Below are 24137 nucleotides of genomic sequence, written 5' to 3' on the forward strand. Positions count from 1 at the left end.
CCACTCCTGGGCTTGAGTGTGTGAATAATCTGTGTGTGTGTGTGTGTGTGTGTGCCTCAGGGCCAAAAAGGCTGTTCACCCCTAGACTAGATGGACAAACAGGAAAACAGGTTGTAGGTCTTGCCCCACCTCTCCTTTGAACGAATAGAGGAGCATTCCCAGAAAGTCATTCTGTGTACATGGTCAGAGCCACTTTTGTAAGGACAAAGGATGGGGGTTGCAGGGACATGTGGGCTAGTTCGCCCGTTTATTTATTTATTTATTTTTATCCCGCTCCTCAGCCAAAAAAGGCTCCCGGAGCGGCTTACAATCAATGAACAAAGAAGACAGTCCCTGCCCGCAGGCTTACAATCCGTTGCCACTGATACATGCTGTCCTCCCCACCTGCAGCAGAAGTGTCCATGTATTTGGCCAGCATGAGAAAGCGCTCTACACACATACATGAAAGAGCAGTTCTAAACACAGAGATCACTGTGTGCACATAGAGCCCTTTCCCACACCAGCAGAAGACGGCGGGGAAGCATTTCTGGTATCTGATGTGAGTAGCTGCAATGCATGTCAGCAGTTCAGGGGCGGGGGGAGTAGCCTCCATGGTGCCACACAATGGAGGCTGGTGGCTCCTATCTCAGTGGGGCACTGAATCCGCTCTGGGTTTCAGTCAAAACCAGTCAGAACTCTAAAGGAGCTAGCCATAGGGTTCAGCATCTTGGATAGCTCCTTTAGAGTTCTGACTGAAACCCAGAGTGGATTCAGTGCTCCACTGAGATAGGAGCAACCAGCCCCCATTGAGCACCGAAAAAGTAATTAGATTATTTTTAAAAGTTTGCCTTACAAAATGCTTTACTTGCAGTAGCTTCACAATTTATTCCTCTGACAGTTTAGATTCAGTTGGCTTTTTAAAAACCTTACTGCGAAAACAGTTCTAATAAACTAGCTTTTTGGGTTGCTCCCATGTAAATTCTGCTCTTCCAAAATGCCCATAGCATGCAGTCTGTTGATAAATGGGACGCTTCAAGTTCAGCTCCCTATAAGCAAAGAGAACACATTTCTGTTATCTCACAAGATTAGCAGTGTAACTTTAAGCATGTTTACCTTTTCGCAAGGCTTTCTAAGTTCAGTGGGACTAACTCTCTAATAAGGGTGTTAGGGTCTATTTTATACAAATTTTAGTTCAAAAATTACAAAAATAAAAACAAGAGCAGTATTACTATATCGTTCTGTTACAGATTATTACACGCATAATAACACAACGGACTTGGTTCACACGATCAAACAACCCATGATTAACAAACCACAGGTTGTTAATGAGCGTGTAGGAGCGAGTGAGCGTGCTGGCTTGCCTGCTTCCACTTTGCTAAACAATCCAGGACCATCCGTTCCTGGGTTGTTGTTTTGATAATTTTTTTATTTGTAACACAGTGATAACAACAACAAACAAAAAAGCCTCCAAAAAGCAAAAAAAAAAGGGGGGGGGGTCATATCATGAAACAACATACAGTAAACATTGCCTATAGGGAAAAGAAAAAAAGAAAAGACGGGGAGAAAAAGGATTAACATTTCCATTTCAATTATATAAGTTAATATGACTACGCTAAAGCCTTTGATTGTGTGGATCACAACAAACTCTGGCAAATTCTTAAACTGATGGGAGTACCAGACCACCTTACGTGTCTCCTGAGAAACCTGTACGAGGGTCAAGAAGCAACAGTAAGAACCAGACATGGAACAACCGATTGGTTCAAAATTGGGAAAGGAGTACGACAAGGCTGCATATTGTCGCCCAGCTTATTTAACTTATATGCAGAGTACATCATGAGAAACGCAGGGTTGGATGAATCACAGGTCGGAATTAAGATTGCCGGGAGAATTATCAACAACCTCAGATACGCAGATGATACCACCCTCATGGCAGAAAGCGAAGAGGATCTAAAGAGCCTCTTGTTGAGGGTGAAAGAGGAGAGTGCAAAAGCTGGCTTGAAACTCAACATTAAAAAAACGAAGATCATGGCATCTGGCCCCATCACTTCCTGGCATATAGAAGGGGAAGAAATGGAAGCAGTGACAGATTTTATTTTCTTGGGCTCCAAGATCACCGCAGACGGTGACTGTAGCCATGAAATTAAAAGACGCTTGCTCCTTGGGCGGAAAGCGATGGCAAACCTAGACAGCATAGTAAGAAGCAGAGACATCACCTTGTCAACAAAGGTCCGTCTAATCAAAGCTATGGTTTTCCCAGTAGTAATGTATGGCTGTGAGAGCTGGACTATAAGGAAGGCTGAGCGCTGAAGAATTGATGCTTTCGAACTGTGGTGCTGGAGAAGACTCTTATGAGTCCCCTGGACTGCAAGGAGGTCAGATCAGTCAATCCTAAAGGAAATCAACCCTGAGTGCTCATTGGAAGGACAGATACTGAAGCTGAAGCTCAAATATTTTGGCCACCTAATGCGAAGAGAAAACTCTCTGGAAAAGACCGTGATGCTGGGAAAGACTGAAGGCAAAAGGAGAAGGGGACGGCAGAGGATGAGATGGCTAGATAGCATCACCGATGCAATGAATATGGACTTGAGCATGCTCCGGGAGAGAGCGCAGGACAGGAAGGCCTGGCGTGCTATGGTCCATGGGGTCACGAAGAGTCGGACACAACTGAATGACTGAACATCAACAACAACAAATAAATGTAAGTAAGCATCCATACGACTTTGATGGTTGTAAGAGATATGTTCAAATGTAGCAAGAGCAGTAAGATCTTCAGTCCATTGAATGACAGGTGGTGGGTGTTTTTCCTTCCAAGCTCGGAGTATAAGTCTCTTTGCAACTGTAGAGGCTCTCAATATCCACTTTTGCTGTCCATCTGTCCCTGGGTTGTTGTTGTGATGTGCAAACCTGGCACTCTGGGTTGTTTAGGTTAAACAATCTACAGATTTAACACACCAGCCATGGTTTGTTGTTGGGTTAAAACTCTGGGTTGTTTAACCCTAAACAACCCAGAGTGCCAGGTTCACACGTCTGACAGCAACTCAGGAACAGGGCATTCCTGGGTTGTACACAAAGTGGGAGCGGGCAGGAGGGTGCGCACTTACACACTCGGATGCAGTGACATCTAATTATGGGTTGTTTAACCCACAGTTAGCTGCTACACGCAAACCAGATCTAAAGACTCTGTCCCAGTCCAGTCCAGAGTTCGTAAAACCAGAGTTATGGCCACGAATTCTCCAAAAAACAGCATATTCTTCTACATGTTTTTAGTTCTTCGTGCATCTCTGAGGGCCAAACTAGATGGGATAGTCATGTGTTTCTTTTTCACATGTCTGTTCCGTTCACATATAAAGTGTGTGGGGTCTTTAATAGGAAAAAGGACAGAATAGGAAAGGGGCACTAACCTTCCCCACTACGTCTGTTCTTCCATCCACTTTACTGCATTCCCAACTTATTTCTGGTATTGGAGCTGGGAATGGACAAAAATGACTGGAGCAATGAACTGAGGAGGGACAGTTCAATGCTCCTCTTTCCATACATTTCTTTACCATTAAAGTAAGACTTGTACCCCACTTTGTATATGAATGTGGAAAATGATGACTCCATCATGTCTGATTCGACCCTCAGCTGTATGTTTACAGAGAGGTGGCTCCCATATACAGAATATAGAATCATAAACCAGAAGACTGCAAGCAACAGTGGCTTCGAGATAAATTTGCGGCATCTGAAACGTTGCAATACTAGCACAAGAAGCATTTAGCTGTTCCTACAGAAACAGGCAGTGAAGTGGCTGGTGGATAACGTTCATTCGCTATACATAAGGGGGGGGAGTTATAATCATAGCTGGATTAACCACATCGCTGAGGGGTCTCTAGCACCCTCCCAGTATCTTGGGGGGGGGGCCTAGCTAGCCCAGATTCCAGGTTTCAAACTAAAAAACAGCAAGTCTCTAGCCCTTGCAGGACCCGAGATACGAGGCAAACCGATCGGGCACACGCCACTCATTTTTGTGAGAAACGCGCCTGCTACCACCTTTTCAGTGTGTTTATCCAATGAGTGAATTTGCAGCTGTGATCAACATCTGGCCATCGCGAGAAGAATAGAGTGAAGACTTGTCTGCAGAAGGGACTTCCTGGTTCATTTTGAGCTAACCCGGCGTTTTTTTTTAATCTACCCTGATTATTACCGCCCATAGAAAATGATGAGGAAATCTGGAAACTTAGTGTAGTTGTGACTGGGCAGGAGCATATCCAGCCCCAGACAGTGAGTAGCATGAATGACAGGAGCTCATGTTCTTTCTAGCTCAGGTCTTATTTCATGCCAAAAAAAAATGGCTTTTTAAAACTGTATTTGTGACTATTAAAAAACACACACTCGCCAATGTAAATAAAGTCGGCAATTATACCCTTATTGGGGGGGGGGGGGACTGTGGCTGACTATGATTTATGTCACTACTGCAGAGTAGTCCATGGCTGTTATACCCATGTTGCTGGGAAGGAGATAAGTGTATGACATCACTACAGAGCAGTTCAGAATTGCTGAGCTTTTCTACGCGAAGCTGTTCAGTGCTGTATCTGCGGTCAGTTTTGTCACAGAACTGAGATCCGAGCTCTGCACAAAGAGCTCTTCCTTTCCCGCTTTCCCACTACATAACCTCTAGGTGGAGCTGTGCTATAACGGAATACTGCAAACACACCAGTAGAAACAGCCCTTTCAGAAATACCCCGTTTCCCGTTCTAAACAAGAAGATGAGGAAAGTGCTCTGAAAAACGAGAAGCGAAAGTGGGGGATCGTGACATCATCTAAAGAACCCATAAACAACCATGAGTAAGGAATGACGAGCGCATGATAAATGCCTTGTGTAAAAAAGCTCGTTATCTAGTCCAGTGGTCTCCAAAGTGGGGTGCACGCACCTCAGGGTGTGTGCAAGACGATCCACTGGGGAGCGCAAGCTGCCTCCTACTGCTCCTACGAGCTGCCGTTGTGTGCAAGGGGGGTGGCGGCAGCAGGGGCAGCGGCCGAAAGAAGCTGCCGTTGTGTGCAAGGGGGGTGGCAGCAGTGGGGGCACCGGCCGAAGGAAAGCGGGAAGGAGATTAACCCTTCCCACTCTCCTTTTGCAGAATGAAGACAAGAAGGAAGCGGGCACTTTCCTCTCAGCTGCCATCCTGCCAAAGGAGAGCGGGAAGGGTTAACAGCCCAGGCCAAGCCACCAGTCGGCCAAGGAGTGGGGACTCTGTGCAGGGTGCAGGGCTGGCGACCAGCACTCCTGGCTCTAGCACAGGCAGGAGCCCGGCAAAGCACACCTTTCCCCTCCTTGCAAGGAGGGCTTTCCCCTCCTTGCAAGTTGACAGTGGTGCCCTCGCTCGATGTGTGCGTGGTTAAGTGGATTTACAGATTATATTAATAATTTTTTTAAGTGAGAGCAAAAAGGGGTTTTGTACTGTTAGTTTAAAAAAAAATTAAAAAATGTTTATTTCATCTTTATCTCATCCTATTTAATTTTTATTTTTGTGTATGTTTTATAATGTACATAATATAATACAGTAGTACATGTATATAATTTATAAATAAATATACATATATTGGGGGGGTGCTAAAAAAATTACTGATAGGGGTGCACGATCAAAAAGGTTTGGGGACCACAGATCTAGTCTGCTAGTGGTTTGGGGTTGTTGTTGTTTTTTTAGGGCAACACAATCATGGGGCGGCTGTGAAGTATTCTTTCCTTTGCTTCTTTCATTAAATTCTTCCTGCATTTAATTTCCTTCTAACCTAACTGTTTACAATTCCCTCACCACCACCATATGTACTGTATATAAACCTGAGAATCCCCATAGTACCCCATGCATCTGATGAAGTGGGCTACAGTCCAGGAAAACGTATGCCGGAATAAATGTGTTACTCTTTAAGGTGCTACAAGACTCTCCATTGTTTTTGCTGTTCATAAAGTTTCATAAAGCTTATTTGAGTTGATGCTCATGAAGAAGATAGAGGCATATGCTGGAGCATATGAGAAGCAAGAAGATGTTTTTCAAATGTTTAATGTTTAATATGAATTATGTTTTATATGAGTGGTGTCAGTCTTATAGAGACCTCCCCAGGACCTCTATAAGATAAATTTCCAAATTTATCTGCACAAGCATGGAAATGAGTGCACGGTAATGCAATGTACAGATGGCCATTTTACATGCTAGGGAGGCTTATTATGAACGTACTGTAAGACACTTATGTTTTTCTAGTTTAGAATTACTTTTTTTATTATATTTATGTTTTGCCTTTCCTCCAGGAACTAAACGTCTCCCATTTTTTATGCTCACAGCAATCCTGCGATGTAAGTTAGGCTGAGAGGTAGTGACTGGCCAACATTATCATGTGAGAAACGGGAGGCATTTGCTCGTCCTACTCAGGCAGTAAAATGTCCTGGGCCAGCACTGGCTGTGCATACGTGTGCCCTGTTTGGCTGTTGCGTTTGAATGAGTCAGTGTGTCAGTCTATGTCTCTTTCTTGAATGTGTGTGCATTTGTGTGTGCGTGTGTACATATGTGAGAGAGAAAGAGTGCTTCAGTGTGAGTATGTTTTGTGTATCTGTGTATCTGTGTGCTGTACGTTGTAAAAGGGGAAGTTTGTGTTTGTATTTGAGTTCTCTACCATGGAAGAGATATTAGTCTTTTGTTTACAGGAAAACATGGAAAATGATGTACACTAACATACATAGTGAAAAATGGTTTTGCTTGAGTACATTGACTGTGTGTGTGTGTATGCACAAATGTTGTGTGTGAGTTCAGTATTGGGGGAAGAGTATGGGGTTCACTTCCACTACAGACAGCTGGCCCCAGGGCCCATCATGGCCTTGATCCAACCCTGATTATAACCAGCCTTTGGGACTAACTCAGTCCTCCCTGCCACCCCCCGACAGAGACACTACAACCCATAAAGCCTAGTTAAAAATACACACAGAAACAAAAGCAGCAGACTAAAAGTAAGACTGATTCAAGGCAACAATCCCACAAGACCTGCAGAACAAAATGGTCTGAGATTCAATCCAAGTCTGATTATATCCCACTCCCTCTGTTTTCACTCAAGTGCTTATGCACTCATTTTCTTTTTTCCACTTTCCAGGGTTGTCTCAAGGTATTTTCCTGCCCAAGCCAAAAAATCAGTTTGTTCCCCTCACCCACTCACACATCTCCCTACATCTTGAATAGGTCAGGATGGTCAATTAAACTTTCAGCTTTTACCTTGTCCTCCTATCGCTTCTTCCTCAAAGGTCTGCCAGATTGCAGTCTCTTTTCCCATTCCACACATATGAATGGAACAAATGTGAGGGTCTTCCAGTTTATTCCCTTGTATGGAATGAAAGAGGGTGGGATGGGTACAATTGTCCCAACGCTTATCCCAACAACATGAGGAAAGAGGGGAAATTGTGTTTCCCTAAAAGATTTTCCTGATTATCTTGGTGTCCTTGTGATTCTACATTCCCAAGCAACTGTTTGTGCATCCTCTTGGGCTGAGACCACCCTGCCGCTTCCATTCTGCGAGGTTTTTGTTGCTTTGTACTTGAAGTGTGCACATTGGTGATGCTCTGCAAGACCTTAACAATAAGTAGGTATCCCAAGATCCATTCAAGAAAGACAAACCTTATGATAGACCCAACGCAAAGATCAAAGTTCTTCTGAATGATATCAAGCAGTTCATCTTCTGATCTGTCCGAAGTACCATAATGGAACACTGAGATGGCCAGAGGGTGACTCAGTCCAATGGAATACGACAGCTGAGGGATATTCAAGGCCACCATAACAAAAGAGGACTTGAGTTAGTATGGATACAGCTTGCGGTCTCTTCCAGATTAATTGATCAGTGGGGAATTGAACCTGAGTCGCTTTTGTATAAGTCCCACACTCTGCCCACTACACCACAATGGCTGGGTTCGCACAACACACTAACCCACAGTCAGTGGTTGAGTGTGGGTTGTTTGTTGAACTGTGGGTAGTTTGTTGAACTGTCGGTTAGCATGTTATCCAAACCTGGGACATTTTCCGCAGGGTGGCTTGTTAACCATGCAGTGCAGCTTGTTTTTCTTGAACAAGACACCTTGAGAACCCATGGTTTGTTGTTGAGTTGTTCGGGGTGGTTAACAAGCCACCCTGCATAGTTAACAAGCCACCCTGCGGAAAATGCCCCAGGTTCGGACAACACGCTAACCCGTGGTTCAACAAACAACCCAGGCTTCAACAACAACCTATACCCAACCACTGAGCGTGGGTTAGTGTGTTGTGTGAACCCAGTCACTGGCTCTCACTGACACTTAAAGGTTACTCTTAAATCAATCTTTTGGGATACCAGAGTAAAGTGTTTCTCCAACTTTTATTTGGAAAGAAGTGTCCCTCGGCTATCAGGAGTTGGGGAAACACTGGCCTAATTCATCCCATCCATAACCAACATGAGGCCTAGCAGTTTTGCACATAGATATCCATATCTGAATGTAATGCATCAAGTGAAAAGCAGCCTTTGGAGCCATTTCACACATCACTGGGAGAAATCCCACGGGCACATGACAGCTTCCTGACAACTGTACCGGTATGATGTACACGTTAGTCATATTACATTGTATATTTTTTAGGTATACTTTAAAAGATAACCTACATGTACACCTTAAAAAGCAATGGGGGAAATGGCTCTTAGCTGAAGGATTCAGCGGCTCAGAAGTTATGTTAAACGAAGAATTCACTGTATAAAAATTAGGTTTATGATTCAGCATTTTAAATAAACATAGTTGACCACATTACCTGTCAAGAAAGCATTATATGTATACCGATATAGTACGCATACAAAACAGTTAACACTCCTGAAGAAACCATGGCACCCATCAGGTAAATCAGTAAAGGGTATATTGATGTATATGTTGCATTGTCACTCGCAACAGGAAGGGTGAGTGCCCCACCAACATTATAGTTCAGTACAAAGAAGCTCCTAATATTAATAGCTTTTATGAATGCTATTATTCACTTTGTTACCACCCAGCTGGAAAGACGCTTTGTACTCCTAAAACATGCAGCGTTTGTAACATTACTGCTTTGGCTCCTGTTTACTAAGGATGCTGTCCAGAAGGGTAACAATAGTGGTCCACAAAGAGAGAGGATCGACAACAGCCAAAAATCTGATTGGGTTTTTTTCCATTATAGTGGGAAAATGTTCCAAGCAGTTTTTAATCAAGAAGCATTAAACATTTCCCTTGGTAAGAGTTTCCTCAAAACTCATTGGGTACCACATCTGTGCACCTGTCCTTCGGTTTGGTTTTGCTCCAAGGTAATACTAGTTCCCTCTTACCTGGATCAAGACTCTCCTGCAGAGGCCTGCTTTCACCAAGGACTTTGCCACCCAGCGGGCTGCATATGCTGCTGAGCGATCAACCTTAGAGGGATCTTTCCCTGAAAAAGCACCCCCTCCTTGGGCTCCCCAGCCTCCGTAGGTATCCACAATTATCTTTCTGCCAGTCAAGCCAGCATCACTCTAATATATATATATATATATATATATATATATACATACACATTATTATTTTAAGATTCATCAGACTACTTTGCTAACACAAAGAATATCAAATTCATCTCTCAAGATAACAAAATCAATGTACTCCTACAATATCTTTCAGGTTCTGTTTTAAATCTGTTACTGTATTTTAAATTTTTGTAGTGCTGCTAGGTTTTATATTGGATTTTACTTCTATTTTATACTGTGGTTTTCAACTTTTAAACGTTTATAGTGCATCCAATGTTGTATTTTATAATTTTAATTGTTGTGAACCACTCAGAGGGCTTCAGCTATTGGGCAGTATAGAAATATAATTAATAAATGAATAAATAAAAGTCAAAGGGAACGTGGTGTTGAGGCTGCAATCTCAGTATCACTTTCCTGGGACTAAGTCCCACTGATATCAATGGGACTTATGTTTGAGTAGACATGTATAAGATTCCACTATAAGGTATATATTTTGTTGTGTTTGTTAAGGGGCTTTTCTACATGAGGCTTTTAACCTGCACCTTTACCAAGGCTTCTGCTTCCAGACTCTTGCAGGATTACTATCAGCCCCTTTACACGTTTTTGGGGGGTGGGGTGTCTTTCTCTTCCTTTCTATATGTTCCATTACACAACCACTAGGTGGTGGGGTGGTATAGCAGAATTGTGCAGATACACGAGACTCCTATAATGTCCTATAACGACACTGAGAAAAATACCAGACTTCCTTCAACAGGAGAAAAATGCGATAATGATTGCAAAGCATGGGAGAGGCTCTGGAGGATGATGAAGTTGTGTGAGGGACCCGCAAACTACCATGAGTGAGTAATCATGAGCGCACAATAAAAGCCTCGTAAAGAAAGGCTTACAATGACTACATCTCCCATGGGTGTCATTTTTAATTGGTGGCCAATGCAAATGCAGGAGACCTCAATTTGGACTGCAAGCTTGGTGGGATAAGGACCCTTTCCCCTTCTGTCATCTCCCCAGTTAAAATCCCCCTCCAAATGCTGCCATTTGCCCCATGAAATACAGTATACTGGTACCATATGGGGAAGAAGATTTTTGTCTTCCAGAAAAGTAGAGACTTTTAAAAATTATTTTGATTATGATGCTTCCCTGTTGTAATGTTACAAAGACGCAAATTACACATATAGGAAGAACCTTTTTTGTCATCTAAGGAAGCAGAAAAATAACGTGTGTGTGTGTGTATATATATATTCACATACACACATTCACAAAATTTAAAAAATTAAAAGGCCCAGAAGACAGACAGACACAGATGTGTGTGTGTGTATACATCATCCTATATTTATATGTTTTTAATATTGACTTTCTGCAAGAGCATACCAGCACTCCTGCATAGTGAACATATTTTTTTTCTAAAGGCCCAGCTTTTGTAGCAGGGAAAAGCCCTTCCTTTGTGCACAACTATGGAATTTAGCTTAAGGGCAGCCTCCCCAACCTGGCGCTCTCCATAGTTTGGGACTACAACTCCCATTATCCCTGACCATTGGCTATGCTGGCTGGGGCTGATTGGCGTTGATGTCCAAAACATCTGGAAGACATCAGGTCAGGGAAGCCTGGCTTAATGTAGAGACTTACTTCCTACCTATTCATCTGTCATTCCCTACAACACAGATTCCAAAAATACTAATCAAGAACAGTGGGTTGGGACATTATTGTAATTTAGAATCCCAACATCACAGAAGAAATTTAGCCTGAAGAACTTGATCCCTAGATAAAGCGGCACCACCTGGTGGTCACCCACAGACACAGCAGCTGCATTTAAGAAACCATTTTATTGGAGGCTGCTGCTATCACATTAAGGCAGCTTCAGATATTATACAGGGAAAACACACATTTTCCTATAAGGGTTATACACGTAAAGGATGAATGATCAATCAGGAGATCCCAGCAGGACATACCCATATTGCACGTGTAGTCTGGAACACAAATGTAATTGTTTTCAGAGTAAAGTCTAGAAATTTAAGTTTTAAACAACTGGGATTTTAACCACTACCCCGGGTCAGGGGATCTCCATGGCGACAGGTTTCATTCGCTCTCCATTTTGCTGTGGTTTTTACTGGACTCGAATCTGCTCCGTCTGGGGACACACGGGGCTTGAAAGCCTGGATTATCCCGAAGCTAGACTGGGGCTCTCGGCAGGTCACGTGGCAGTTTACCACAAATTGGGTGGCTACCGGGTGGAGTCTCATCCACGTCAGCACTTAGCCTGCTCCTTCCCTCCAAGTCCCTCCTTGTTCCACCCCTTCTGCTTTCTCAGGCTATTGTGTGTTAGCGCCTGCCTCCCCAACCTATTTCACGATAGTGCTAAAGTGCTTTCGTGGGTGTAGCTACTCCTGTTCAAATGCACTATTTTGCGATAGTGCTATAGGGGTATAGGTATTGTTGCACAAATGCACTACTTCGCTATAGTGTAATAGGGATATCTTTTAAATTTGCAACTGCGGGTTCCCCAGTAATTACCTCGGGAACCGCGATCTCACCGAAATGGTGGAAACATAGGAGAAACAGGCGAGGAAAACATTGGAGAAAAACCCCTTGACCGGGGTCAGTGAGGTCACAGCCAGGTGAAAGACACACTCCAGGGCAGGGCTATCATGCCAGAGTAAATGTGGAGGGTTGATGCACACTGCAACAGAAGTGCAGACAAGCCAAATTAAAGAAAACAATTGGACTAAATGTAGTCTCAGAAAAACAGAGTTTTCAGTGCAAAACTCTGGGGTGGCTGCAGGATGGCCACGATGTCATGTGCCCCGAACGACCTCCAAATGCAGCAAACCCAGAGTAAATACTCGTGGAGACACCACCCTGGTGCCCCCAGTAAAGTCAGAAACTCAGAACAGCCATACCACTGGGTGACTGTGATTTCAGGTATTTCCTTAACAAGAGATCTTGGGCTTAGAAGAGAGGCTCATGGTGTGGGTGGGTGGGTGGTCTCTTCACACTGCTGCAAAAAAAATTTTTAAGGCCACAGATGGGAGAAAAGTGCCCAGTGAGTGTGTTTAAAGGACGAGCGATGGGGCTACAAGACACAACAGTCCATCACTGACAGTTGAAATACACTGGTTCAGCCTAGAAGGGCACCTACCTTTAAAGGTTTGATTCTCAGAGGTACACTACCTTAGGGCCACCTTCGATAAATGCTTTACTTGGCAGGAGGTGGTAGGTGGTGTTTTCATCCAGGTATTTTGCTGGAATCACTTCTTTCACAACTCCGTCCATCAGCTCTTTCTGTATTTGCTCTAATGGCACCTCAGGAGTATGCTGTACAGACACGACCAAGGTGTGCAGACGGATTGGCTCTAATGCACCTCCGGTATCTCGGTATTCCATTGTGATCTAAGAGATTGGCAATAGGGTATCAGGTTTAAACCATTATATTTCAAGAGTTCTGTTAAAACTCAGCTATGGTGCTTGTTTTTTGTACAGTTCTTACAACCCGCACAGAACAAGTCTGATTTATTGTTTAAAAAAAAAATATCCTCAAATATTTTTTGCCGGTCAACCAAATGATCTGTTGTTTTCTTGCAGACTGATCCTAAACATGCTTACTGCAAAGCTAAGTCTCACTGAAGTCCCATTATTATTATTATTATTATTATTATTATTAAATTTATTAATCGCCCATCTGGCTGGTCACCCAGCCACTCTGGGCGATGTACAGCATACAATAAAACAGTTTAAAACAATAAAATTCTACAATAAAAACATTTTCTAAAATACCCTAACCCACCCCAAATGCCTGCCTGAACAACCACGTTTTTAATGCACGATGGAAGCTCATTAAAGAGGGGGCATGGCGGAGTTCCCTAGGGAGGGAGTTCCACAGAGTGGGGGCCACCACAGAAAAGGCCCTCTCCCTCGTCCCCACCAGTCTGGCTGTCCTGGCTGATGGGACAGAGAGAAGGCCATCCGAGGCTGATCTTGTTAAGCGGCCTGTCTGGTGCTGCTGGAGGCGCTCCATTAGACCCTCTGGTTTGTTTTGTTTTTTTGTAAGCATGGTTACAATTGAAGCTTGAATTTTCATTTCACTGCAAATCAGACCCGGACTTGAGTATATGGACTATTTAGAATATTGTACTGAGAAAAATAGCCTGGTGTGTCAAAAAATTTTTTGGCCATCCTCAGTTATCCCAATTGCTTGCTAATGGTGAGGAATGATGGGTTGGTATTTTCTCAATGGGAGCTAACTGTTAAGTGATGTCTGTGTAAACCGACCCGGAGGGTGGAACCTGAGATCAGTGTTCCGCCAGTGGGAGCATGTGGCAGAAAAGAAAGCAGCTGCAGTTTGAAATTGGGCAGAGTGACAGATAGATCACTGTGAGTTGAGGTGGACTTGATGCAGCATTGGGAGCTGCAGGGGGATTTACCCCTGTGCTTTTTGGGAATCCAGTCCAGGATTAGAGGTAGGCTACCTCCTATAGAAGTTTGTTTTCTTCCACCATGCTCAGCTTGTATATAAACAGATATTACAGAGGCACCGTATGTCTTAAGCTGTCCCCATCATCCAACCCCCACCCCAAGAAAAACCCCTGTTCAACACTTGGGGAAATGTCTAACAGTGCAATCATATGCATTTGTGCTCAGAAGTAAGTCCCACTGAGTACAATGGGATTTACTCCCAGGTAAGTGAGCGGAGGCTTGCAGTCTTAGGGTACAATCCTATGCAGGTTTAGACAGAAAAAAGGCCTACAACTCCCAGCATGCCCCAGACAGCAAGTTATATATATTTCATTATACAGCCACTAGATCACACAGCTGTTATAGTGCAACTCCCTCTTTACTCAGACAAATTCAATTCGCTTTTTTTATTACCTCATTATCTCCGTTTCAAATAAAGCTGCGGAAATGGTCAGAAAGCATGGGAGAAGTACTGGGGGTTGATGAAATCATGTAAAGGACCTGCAAATTTCCAGGAGTAACCAATCTCACTAGTGGATAAAAGCCCCATGTGGTGAAGCCCATTATCTCCACGCATACTCACACACACATCCCTCTGCATGAGTGGTGCTGAAAAATTAGTCTGTGGAGATTCTGTAAGATTTGTAAATAGCTTACCACACATGGTTGAGGTTGTTCACATGAAGCATCTCCATGTCAATGGCTGCCTAGAAGTCACAACAGTGCCAAGGAGATTATTCATATAGGGTCACTTTATGAAATAGGCAGAATCAAGCAGTAAAACTCTGCCTGGACTATACCAGTTCAGGCAGCAGATGTGGGGAGTGGGAGAGATTGGGTGGTCTGAATGCTTCCCTATTAAAAAAAATCTTAGTAGAAAACTAGCACATCAGCCTAGCCTTCTCTCTCACATGCTATTTTTCTATGTGCAGGGTGCTTGTCATGGGGAGTCCAGAAAAGCTTTGCACTTGATTCTGCCAATTGTATAAACTGGTAAGTGTGACAAGACCCAGCCTGCCTGCCTGCCTGCCTGCCTGCCTGCCTGCCTGCCTGCCTGCCTGCCTTCCTTCCTTCCTTCCTTATTTATTTATGGCGCAATCCTATGCATGTTTAGACAGAAAAAAGTCCTACAGCTCCCAGCATTCCCCAAGCAGCATATAGCTGTAGGAGATGTCTACCTAAACATCCATAGGATTGAACATTTAAGCTACGTCTATACTGCTTGATATCCCAGGATTTCCAAGTGGCTTACATAAAAACACATACGATACAAAATCAAAACCAATATCAAAACAGTATAAAACAATAAATAACTTTAAAACATTACACCAAAATCAGTAAAATAGAGCAATGTCATGCTCAACGATAAGTCAGGGAAAGCCTGAATGAACAAAGACATTTTCAAGAGATGTTTGAAGCTTGCCGCAGCTTCCGCTTCTCGAACAACATGTGGGAGAGTCTTCCATGTTATGTTGTGTATAATCTTGCAGCTTCTGAATGGCTTTGACAGTGATCATTAGGGCTGTACTGTAGCATTTGAACCAGTCCCAAGTCCTGATGATTCCAGTGGGACATAAGCACATGTCTGACTTGTTTCGGACTGTGGCTATGCTCGTCTATTGGACAATTCTTGCTGTTTACCAACCTGTGTTTTCCCATCCGGTCTAACCCAGGGCAAAGTTCCATTCCTCGCCAGAGATTTAATCTTTGCATTAATTTTATGGGCAAGCAGGATAGTTGAGGGCATGCACTCGTCGGTTTCATCTGTGGCATAACCAAACATCAGGCCCTGTGTTAGAATTCACATGGACACTGCAATCAGTTTACTGGTTCCTTTGACATGCTATAATTTCCATTATATGAGAATCAGCATTTTGTACAAACTATTTATGATACTATTATCATCTACAAACCCTGAAGCCCAATGACTGAAACACCCTCCCAGGACACCTTCATAGCACCACTTCAAAATCTTCTGTGATGCCTTTTCCTTAACCCTTTAAGGGCACAATCTTATGCATGTTTAGGCAGAAAAGTGTCCACACCTCCCAGCATTCCCAGCATGGCTGGCTGGGGAATGCTGGGAGTTGTAGTATGCTTTTCTGTTGAAACATGCATAGGATTGTGCCCTAAATCCTTGAACAACAACAACAAAAAAAACAGCCAAGGGCCAAATGGGATGTGACTGGGGGCTCTTCCAGATGGAGGGCTCCTAGAGTCACCAATTGTTGGACCTCTGCTGTAAAGTTCAAGCAGAATTTCCATGTACTGCCCACACCGTGGGGGGAAATTACCACTACATACGGCAACCTTCTGCCCATGCCAGTAAGCAGAGATGTAGCCAAAACACTCCCCCCCCCCTTCGCTGCTCCCTCCCATCATGTTCTTTGTACCAAGGTGGATTGTGTTTTGTTTTGTTATTTCTTATTAAATCCAAAGGTTCACTGCTGTGCTTTTACTCCCCTGTAAGTGCATGTCACCCTGATTTGGATCAAGGCTATGGTATTCCAGGAGCTGTATGAGTATGGGGGGGGAGGTTTAACTCTCTCCTCCTAGAATGCCATAGTCCTGATCTGAATTGGGGCCATGTGTGCTTACACAGAAGTAAAAGCACAGCACTGAACCTTCAGACTTTCGGAATTGCTTAACTGCACGATTCTGGAGGAGAAGAAACAAACAACTCTGTACAACTATTAGTAGCGCCCCACACAGACACTACCCTTTATTTTGTTGCTAAAACAGGAGCGTGTGTGTTGAGGGTGGGGGGATGAAGGAAAAAGCAGCAACAGCAGGGAGAGGTGCAGTTGGCTTCCCGGGCAAGGGGGAAATGCAGTTCTCTGGCCAGCCAGGAGCCATGAAAATATGCCCTCAGATGCATCACCTTGCACGTCACACAGCTACACCGCCACAAAACACCACAAGCTCCCAAAACCAGGCAGCCGCACCATTGGTTTTGTTGTTGTTGCTTTTTGTGGATCATGCTGCACCAGAAAAGAATTAACAGATTTTCCTTGGTGTGAGAAAATGCAGAAGAAGTGGAGGGGGCATCTCTCCACCAACCTAAAATCCTGCATTTAAAACGAGGCTTTCTGCTTCCGTTTTAAATGCAGGATCACAACAACTCCCTTTTTCATGTGCTTCCTTCTCCCCCTCCCCCTCCCCCTCCCGTATCTGAGTCTTCCATTATCTTTCATTGATCTCACTCCTCTTCTTGCCCCTTTTGCTTTTCCTCTTTTCATGGAGGGAACTCAAGCAGAACACAGTGGGATAATTGATAGCTCATTATCTGGCTCTCTTCACGCCTGAGTTTTTTAGCAGGATCGTTCTTCTTTAATCTTTGGTTTTCATAGGAGCTTTAAATGATGCCACTGCTCTCCTGCTGCTATCTCACAACTTTCCTTCCCTCTTCCCGTGTTATCTGAGAACAGGGAAAACCTGGCATTTTCTGTGCTTGTGATTGAAATTTCCTCCCTGTGTATTTCCCCTTTCGCCCTTTGTCCCGCTTTGTGTGGGTGTGTGCCGGGGGTATTGCTGGGGGTGTTGAATAACATTGTCATGACAACATCTGTAGTATGTATATTTCATTCAAGGATTACTAAAGTATCCTTTGCTTTTAGCTCAGGAGCCTAGTCCTTGGTCCATACAGGTGAGCAACTGCACATTTTTCTTCAGAGTTCATTGCAGCATCTTAAATCAATGTTCTGTTTATTATTACATATATATCCCACTTTTTTTTTCTCTTACAAGAATCCCAAGCTGGCTTACATGATTTTCCTTCTCTCCTTTCTATCCTTATAACAACTCTGTGAGGTAGGTTAAGCTGGGTCAGTGCCTGGCCCAAAGTCACCCAGTGAGCTTCTAGGCCACGTGGGATGTGGAACCCAGATCTCCCAAGTTTCAGTCCAGCACTCTACACCAACACTGGCTCAGAAGGCTGGATCTTTTCTGACAAAACAGCTATTCTGATATTGTTCTTTTTTTCTACAAAACCCATCTAACATTAAAGTCACATATAAATATGGCCCAGTATTCTCTTTTCCATCATCTTTCTTTAGTTAGAAAATATAGGCTATTTAACGGGGCCTAAAGAGGTTCAGAAAGAAAAGCAGACAAAAATGTGTTACCTGGTCTCCAGCTGCAATATCTTCACCGCTCGGTCCACAGGAGATGGCCTGCTTGATTTCCTGGCACTGCTGTTCCAGGGCTACCAACACAGTGCAAGTCTTGTAATCGAATCCTGAGAGGTTAATAATAAGCCACAATAATGGGCAACTTGCTTGTATAATGTAGGTAGATAAAATCGATAATGTAGATTTTATCTACCTATAATGTAGGTAGATAAGTCAACTGTCCAATCCTATTACATGTCTCCTCAAACAGAAGTCTCATTACATTTAATGGGGCTTACTCCCAAAAGGGTATAGGATTGTAGCCAGGACTACTCAGTTGTGAACTTATCTACATAAACAGCAAATCAAGGAATAAAACTGTTCCTGGATGCAAAAAAAACAAAACAAAGGTAGCCATGCTGACCATAAGGGGAAAAAAATCCAAAATCCAGATCAGTACCTTTATTAGGTCAACCAAAAGATCACCAAAAATGTGCAAGCTTTCAAGATCTCCAGATCATCAGGTAAGATGTTACAACAACCCACCTTTGGAAGAGTCATCATAACCAATCTTTTTGATGGTGTCTCTCACTATTTGCTGGTAATCTACAACAGCTTTGGAAGTAATTTCACCACATAGCAAGATCATCCCAGTTTTGGCCACACATTCTGCAGAAACATAGGCAGTGCAATAAAGTTAGCTATATACCAAAGAGTGGTCCTGTTTTCTGCAACAGGAGGTACATATGCACTCTCTTGTATATTGAGGTCATCTGGTAAGGCCCTGCCCTGGTTACCCTCTTTGAGGTTAGGCTGATATCCATTCAGAACATTTAGACCACTTCCTTCATGGAACATTCTCCTCTAGAAGGCCCACCTACAAAAAAAACCTTTTCTATTCCTCTGGATGTTTGCAGTCTGAAGGATGCTATTCTGCTGTTTATTGTTCTCGTCTTACTAGATCTGCAAGATTTAACCAGTTTAATTTAGTTTAATCAACTTAACCTTTAGTTGAATAATTGGTAGATTATAGGTAAAAAGTTCCAGCCCTTTCTGGTGTACTTTTCCAACATCTAAATGCTATCAGCATCGATTGATTGATTGATTGATTGATTGCATTGATATCCCGCCTTTTTTCCTCCAAGGAACTCAAGGCAGCATGCATAATCCTCCTCCTCTCCATTTTATCCTCACAACAACAACCCTGTGAGGTGGGTTGGGCTGAGAGTCTGTGACTGGGCCCAGTCACCCAGTGAGCTTCCATGGCCAAGTGGGGACTAGAACCTGGATCTCCTGGATCTCACCCCAGCACTCTAGCCACTACACCACGCTGGCTCTCTGTGAGCATTTAGGCCATAGTCTCAAGGTCCTGTGATCTACTGTGGGTTCCCAGCATTTAGCAACCACTGGAGCCAAAATATTTTTTCAGTATGACTTTCCTTGCAAACTAGGTAGGTGCTGGAGAGGATAGTGTTGCATAGCCTACATCCTAGAATAAAGGAGGGGGGCTTCATAAAATAGTGGTGATTTGCTGCACTGGCAGAGCCTTCCTGGTGCCCTGCATGTACAAAGACTCCCTTTACATGCCCTTCCTTCCCCCCTTATCTGAGTCTTCCATATGTTTCATTATATAGCCGCTAGATGGCGCTATGGTCTAGCTCTCTTATTGCGGATTTTCCTCTTTTCAGGAGGAACTCAAGCGCTGTAATTTGATAGCCCATTATCTCCGATCTTTTAAAAAGTGGAATAAAGGTCACTTAGTGCAGGAGATGCCCTGGAGGTTGACAATGTCATCTAAGGGACCAGCAAACGTCCGTGACTAACCAACCTCAATAGCAGGATAACAGCTCTGTGTGAAGAAGCCCAATGTCTTCCGATTGGTAGCATTAGGCGCCATCCATCTGAGAGCACCCTGTATTTTCTCAGCAACAAATTATTCTTGGGAAAACGCAATTTCTCCCGTAACAAGTAACAACTACACTTTTATTATATATGCATACTACAAACAATCACCTGCATATACCCTAATGCAGGGATGGGGAACCTCTTTCAAGCCCAAGGGAAACTCTTGGATTGGGGCTGCATTCTTGTGCTGGGGAGGAGAGAACGCAAAGGGGGTAGGGCCAAAAATAAACAAATACAAAAAAAATCCCAGTATATTGTAGCTTAAAGCTCTCACTGCCAGTAACTAAGCCTTAGGAGAGGCATTTCAGTGTTTTAGAATGGGAGAAAAAAACTATACAAAAGCCAGGAAGCCAACAAACAATTGCTGTTTGGGGGAAGGAATGTAGGGTCAGGGGAAGGGAGATTGGCCTTCTGGGTGTTATGGCCAGCTGTAATAAACCAGAGTGAAGCCATATTGAGGCCCAGCGAAGGCTGGGCCTGGGTACCTTCACTGTGGAATTTTCGAATGTGTACATGACCACCCTCACCCTCTCTCTCTCTGAAAAATGCAAGACCTACAAAGTTCCGAAAAGCAGTTTGCCTAACCAGCAAAAGTTTCTCTGTGTGAACAAGCCAAATAGGGAACTGCCTGTATGTTGCAATTCTCCAGACAGGCCAGCCAACGGTTTAAGAACTTGTGGTTCCTTTTTAGTCAACGAGCATTCTGCGCATGGTCAGGTGGCTGTGTAATCAATTTCCTAATAAAAAGCTAATGGTGTCTAGCATGCAGGGGGGAGTCTATTTCAGTGTGCAGAGAGTGAACTCCTCACAGTGCAACGTTTTCTCTCTATCAAATAAAGGTGTGTTGTTACCTGAAAGTGTCTTCAATTGTTGGACCAGGACATGGGGACCCCCAGAGGGTCAGATTGGGACCTCAGGAGGTCCAGATTTAGCCCCAGAGCCTGAGGTTCCCCACTCCTGCCCTACACTCCTGCCCTACAGAAATATGAAGTATGAGCCCTCTGTAATTTGCTCTTCTGCTTATGCTCTGCTAAACCATAGATAAGGCTTACCACAAGCAACCTTGGCATCTGGATCAACCTTAATATGAGCATCAAGAACAGCATCACTGATCTGGTCACACATTTTATCTAGAGTGAGAGAAAAAAGCCCATAAGCAGCCAAGTCATCCATAATTCAGGGGGTTCTCAGCTGTATGAAAACAACCATAGCTATACCATAACAAAGGCCAGATTGACACCGTGTGTCATAGTGATACGATCCCGTCATGACAACACTATAGCTCTCTTGTTCATTTATATACCTTGTAGCATGCACAATGACATCTGTTGCAGTATTTTGGATAATATGGAATAAAAAGCAGAAAATAACACTAGAAATGCAGTATACAGAATGCCTAATGTGCCCCAACAGCTACCAGTACATTTCAACACTGATAAAAGCACTAGTGTATGTCTAGCCAAAGGGGATCTCTACACCTCAAGTTTATTGCGTGTTCATGGTTGCTCACTCACTGAATTGTGTGGGTCCATTACATGACGTCGTCGTTGTCCAGTCGTTATTCCACCATTTCCTCCCACCTATCCCGTGTTTTCCTCAAATGGAAAAAGGGGTATTTTTCCAGATATGCGCAAATGGAGCGCCACGTCCTCCCCGTGTATTTCTCCCCCAGCGTGAATGAAGCGCTGAGTGTGGTTGTTGGGGGCATGGTCATGATGTCCAAGGTGGTGATGAAGGTCTGATGGATGTTCAGCCTTCCTGCGCCTGAGCCATTTTGGCTCCTTGCCATTTTCAGCCTGCCTGTTCAAAACAGAGTGGCAGCAGGGCTGAGCGGGGGAAACTGGTCAAAACCATGGAAGAGGGAGGCAGGGCCCTGGGAGATCGGGGGGGGGGGGGCTGACTGCATGTCAGTCCCCATCCACCAGTAAGGTGCAAGGGGAGGGAAAGGGGCAGGAAACCAGGAGCAAGTATTGCTGAACCTGGAATGTGTGTAATGCCTCTTCACGGAAACATAACGCTATGGGAACAGCCATCTACAGAGAAGGAAGCATGTGTAAAGGGAGTCAGCTGTGATCTTGCATTTAAAACGGAAGCGGAAAACCCCGTTTTAAATGCAGGATTTTAGGCTGGTGTAGAAATCCCCTAAATGTCATCCCACAGTATCGTTCATTTTCATTAACATTTTAAGGGCACAATCCTATACATGTTTAGACAGCATGGCTGGGGCATGCTGGGAGCTGTAGGTCTCTTTTCTGTCTAAATATGCATAGAGTTGCACCTTAACTGAGGTTTTCAAAGGAGCCCAATAATAACTGAAACTTTGCTGTCTTGTTCTGGCTTCTGACAGAACCAACCCAAAAGCATTAAGCACAGTCATACTGTCTCCCATATTTTGTTTTCTTTGTTTTTCTTTGTTTTCTTTATTTTTATTAAGTGAGTTATTCATTATAACCCACTTTCCTCCTCCAACAGAGAAGCCCAAAGGGGCTAACAAAATTTGCAAAAGAAAATGTGGATGGTTGATAAAAAGTGCTGCAACTTTATCAACCATGAACAAGCCATAGAAAACTTTATTGTGGACCAGATATGTTTTTTAAAATATAATTAAATTTATATTTAAAATATAATTTTATAATTAAAATATAATTTAAGTAATTAATTAAATTATAAATTATAATTAATAAAATATAAAATATAATTTTAAACATCCTATGCATGTTTAAACAGAAAAAAGTCCTACAACTCCCAGCATGTTTTGACCACCTTTTTCCTGCCTCAACATGTATAGGATTGCACCTTAAACCTACCATCTGAAATAGACATGTTCCAACTTGCCCGAGCAAAGTCAACAGCACCTGAGATAAGCTTAGGCAAGCATGCCTCAATGAAACTAGTCCTGTGCAGATGGTTAATAATAATGCGAAGCATACGCATAGCACTGTGGAAAGTTTAAAGCATTTCCTGAGCATTATCTTGTAATCTTTAGAAGAATCCTGTAGGTAAGTATTATTATAGCATCACCGATGCAATGAATATGGACTTGAGCACGCTCCGGGAGAGAGCTCAGGACAGGAAGGCCTGGCGTGCTATGGTCCATGGGGTCACGAAGAGTCGGACACGACTGAACGACTGAACAACAACAACAACAACAAGGATTATTATCCCTATATTGCATATTGAGCGGGCGGGGAGAGGTTTGAGGTTATGAGAGCATGGCTTACCAAAGGCCACCAAGTGGGAATTGTAGGCCTCTTTTGATCTAACATGCATAGGATTGCACCCTTAGTCAATATTTTTAGGGGGTGGGGGGCTCCCTATGCAGACCCTTTCTACTCACGGCATTGGATGGACTGAGGGGGCAGGCTGGCAGGTACAGTCGCAATTCTAGCCACCATCCCATGTGTACACCAAACATCAACAGAGGGCTATTAGGAGGCAGTTATGTCAAGAAAACATTACACTGGAAGTCTGAGAAGTTCAGGCATTCACCAGCATTCTGCATTGACTGTGGGAGCATTATCTATCCACCTCCCCAAGCATCCCACAGGTCTCTTGTAGCTAATCCAAAAGAACACTTTTGGAGGGTACCGAACAAGACTGCATCCATCACTGAGCAAACATAACAAGCACTGACCCACAATGTTAAGCCACCTGAACCATTAGGAGGGGGTGGAGCAAAAACTGAAAACCTTTTAATGTTAGAAACTGCTTCTGTTCCATCCTTTTGGAAGCCGAGTGGGCCAGAGAAAGGCTATTAAAAAGCAACATTCTGCACAGATCTAGCTGCTGGAGAGGAATCTTGCATCTACCCACCTGAATGTCCTTCAGTAACGGACTCCGATGTGAAAAGAAATCTCTTCTCTTTCATTCTAATGTTGCGTGACATGTTACTGCTGCAATCCTTGCTTATCTGGCTCCAGTACAGTCAGTAACATTCTCTGCAGTCACCCGCTCTCTCGCCACTATACTTTCTTATGCTCCCTTGGCTATACTTTTCCATGCCCTATACTTTGTCACACCCTCCAAATTCAGTTGCTGTACCATGCTGCAGTATATGGCTAAGCTCTTTGGAAATACCTTGCTATGGTCCCAAGCGCAGCACAAAATTATTCTAGCAGGTGGAAGAAAAATTACCAATTGTTGTTGTTGTTCAGTCGTTCAGTCGTGTCCGACTCTTCGTGACCCCATGGACCATAGCACGCC

At 43.6% G+C, this 24137-nt stretch overlaps 1 protein-coding gene across 2 annotated transcripts; it reads right to left on the minus strand.

Moving 5' to 3' along the window:
* Positions 1 to 219: 219 nt before the first annotated feature.
* On the minus strand, positions 220 to 23914 carry LOC146352775 (S-adenosylmethionine synthase-like). 2 transcript variants are annotated; one of them, XM_084834841.1, is made up of 9 exons: positions 23748 to 23820; positions 20987 to 21064; positions 18576 to 18698; positions 18045 to 18157; positions 15566 to 15709; positions 12640 to 12858; positions 9304 to 9486; positions 7614 to 7747; positions 923 to 1025 (listed from the first exon to the last, which is right to left on the minus strand). In XM_084834841.1, exons 1-9 carry the CDS (start codon positions 23818 to 23820, stop codon positions 923 to 925), a joined length of 1170 nt encoding a protein of 389 aa, XP_084690967.1. The 2 variants fall into 2 exon arrangements, with proteins under 2 accessions (XP_084690966.1, XP_084690967.1); XM_084834840.1 differs by lacking the exon at positions 9304 to 9486 and having other exon boundaries at positions 220 to 1025; positions 23748 to 23914.
* Positions 23915 to 24137: the final 223 nt, after the last annotated feature.

The sequence above is a fragment of the Heloderma suspectum genome, chromosome 2 (assembly GCF_057233095.1).
Source record: "Heloderma suspectum isolate Gila_16-S chromosome 2, 16-S_ref, whole genome shotgun sequence".
Lineage (NCBI taxonomy): Eukaryota > Metazoa > Chordata > Lepidosauria > Squamata > Helodermatidae > Heloderma > Heloderma suspectum.

Coding starts and splice junctions, on each gene's coding strand:
- LOC146352775 (XM_084834841.1), bottom strand. CDS start 23,820: ATGTCACGCAACATTAGAATGAAAGAGAAGAGATTTCTTTTCACATCG. Junction 18,699..20,986: donor AGATGCCAAGGTTGCTTGTG/GTAAGCCTTATC, acceptor ATGTTTCTGCAG/AATGTGTGGCCAAAACTGGG. Junction 9,487..12,639: donor TTATCGAAGGTGGCCCTAAG/GTAGTGTACCTC, acceptor TATATATATTAG/AGTGATGCTGGCTTGACTGG.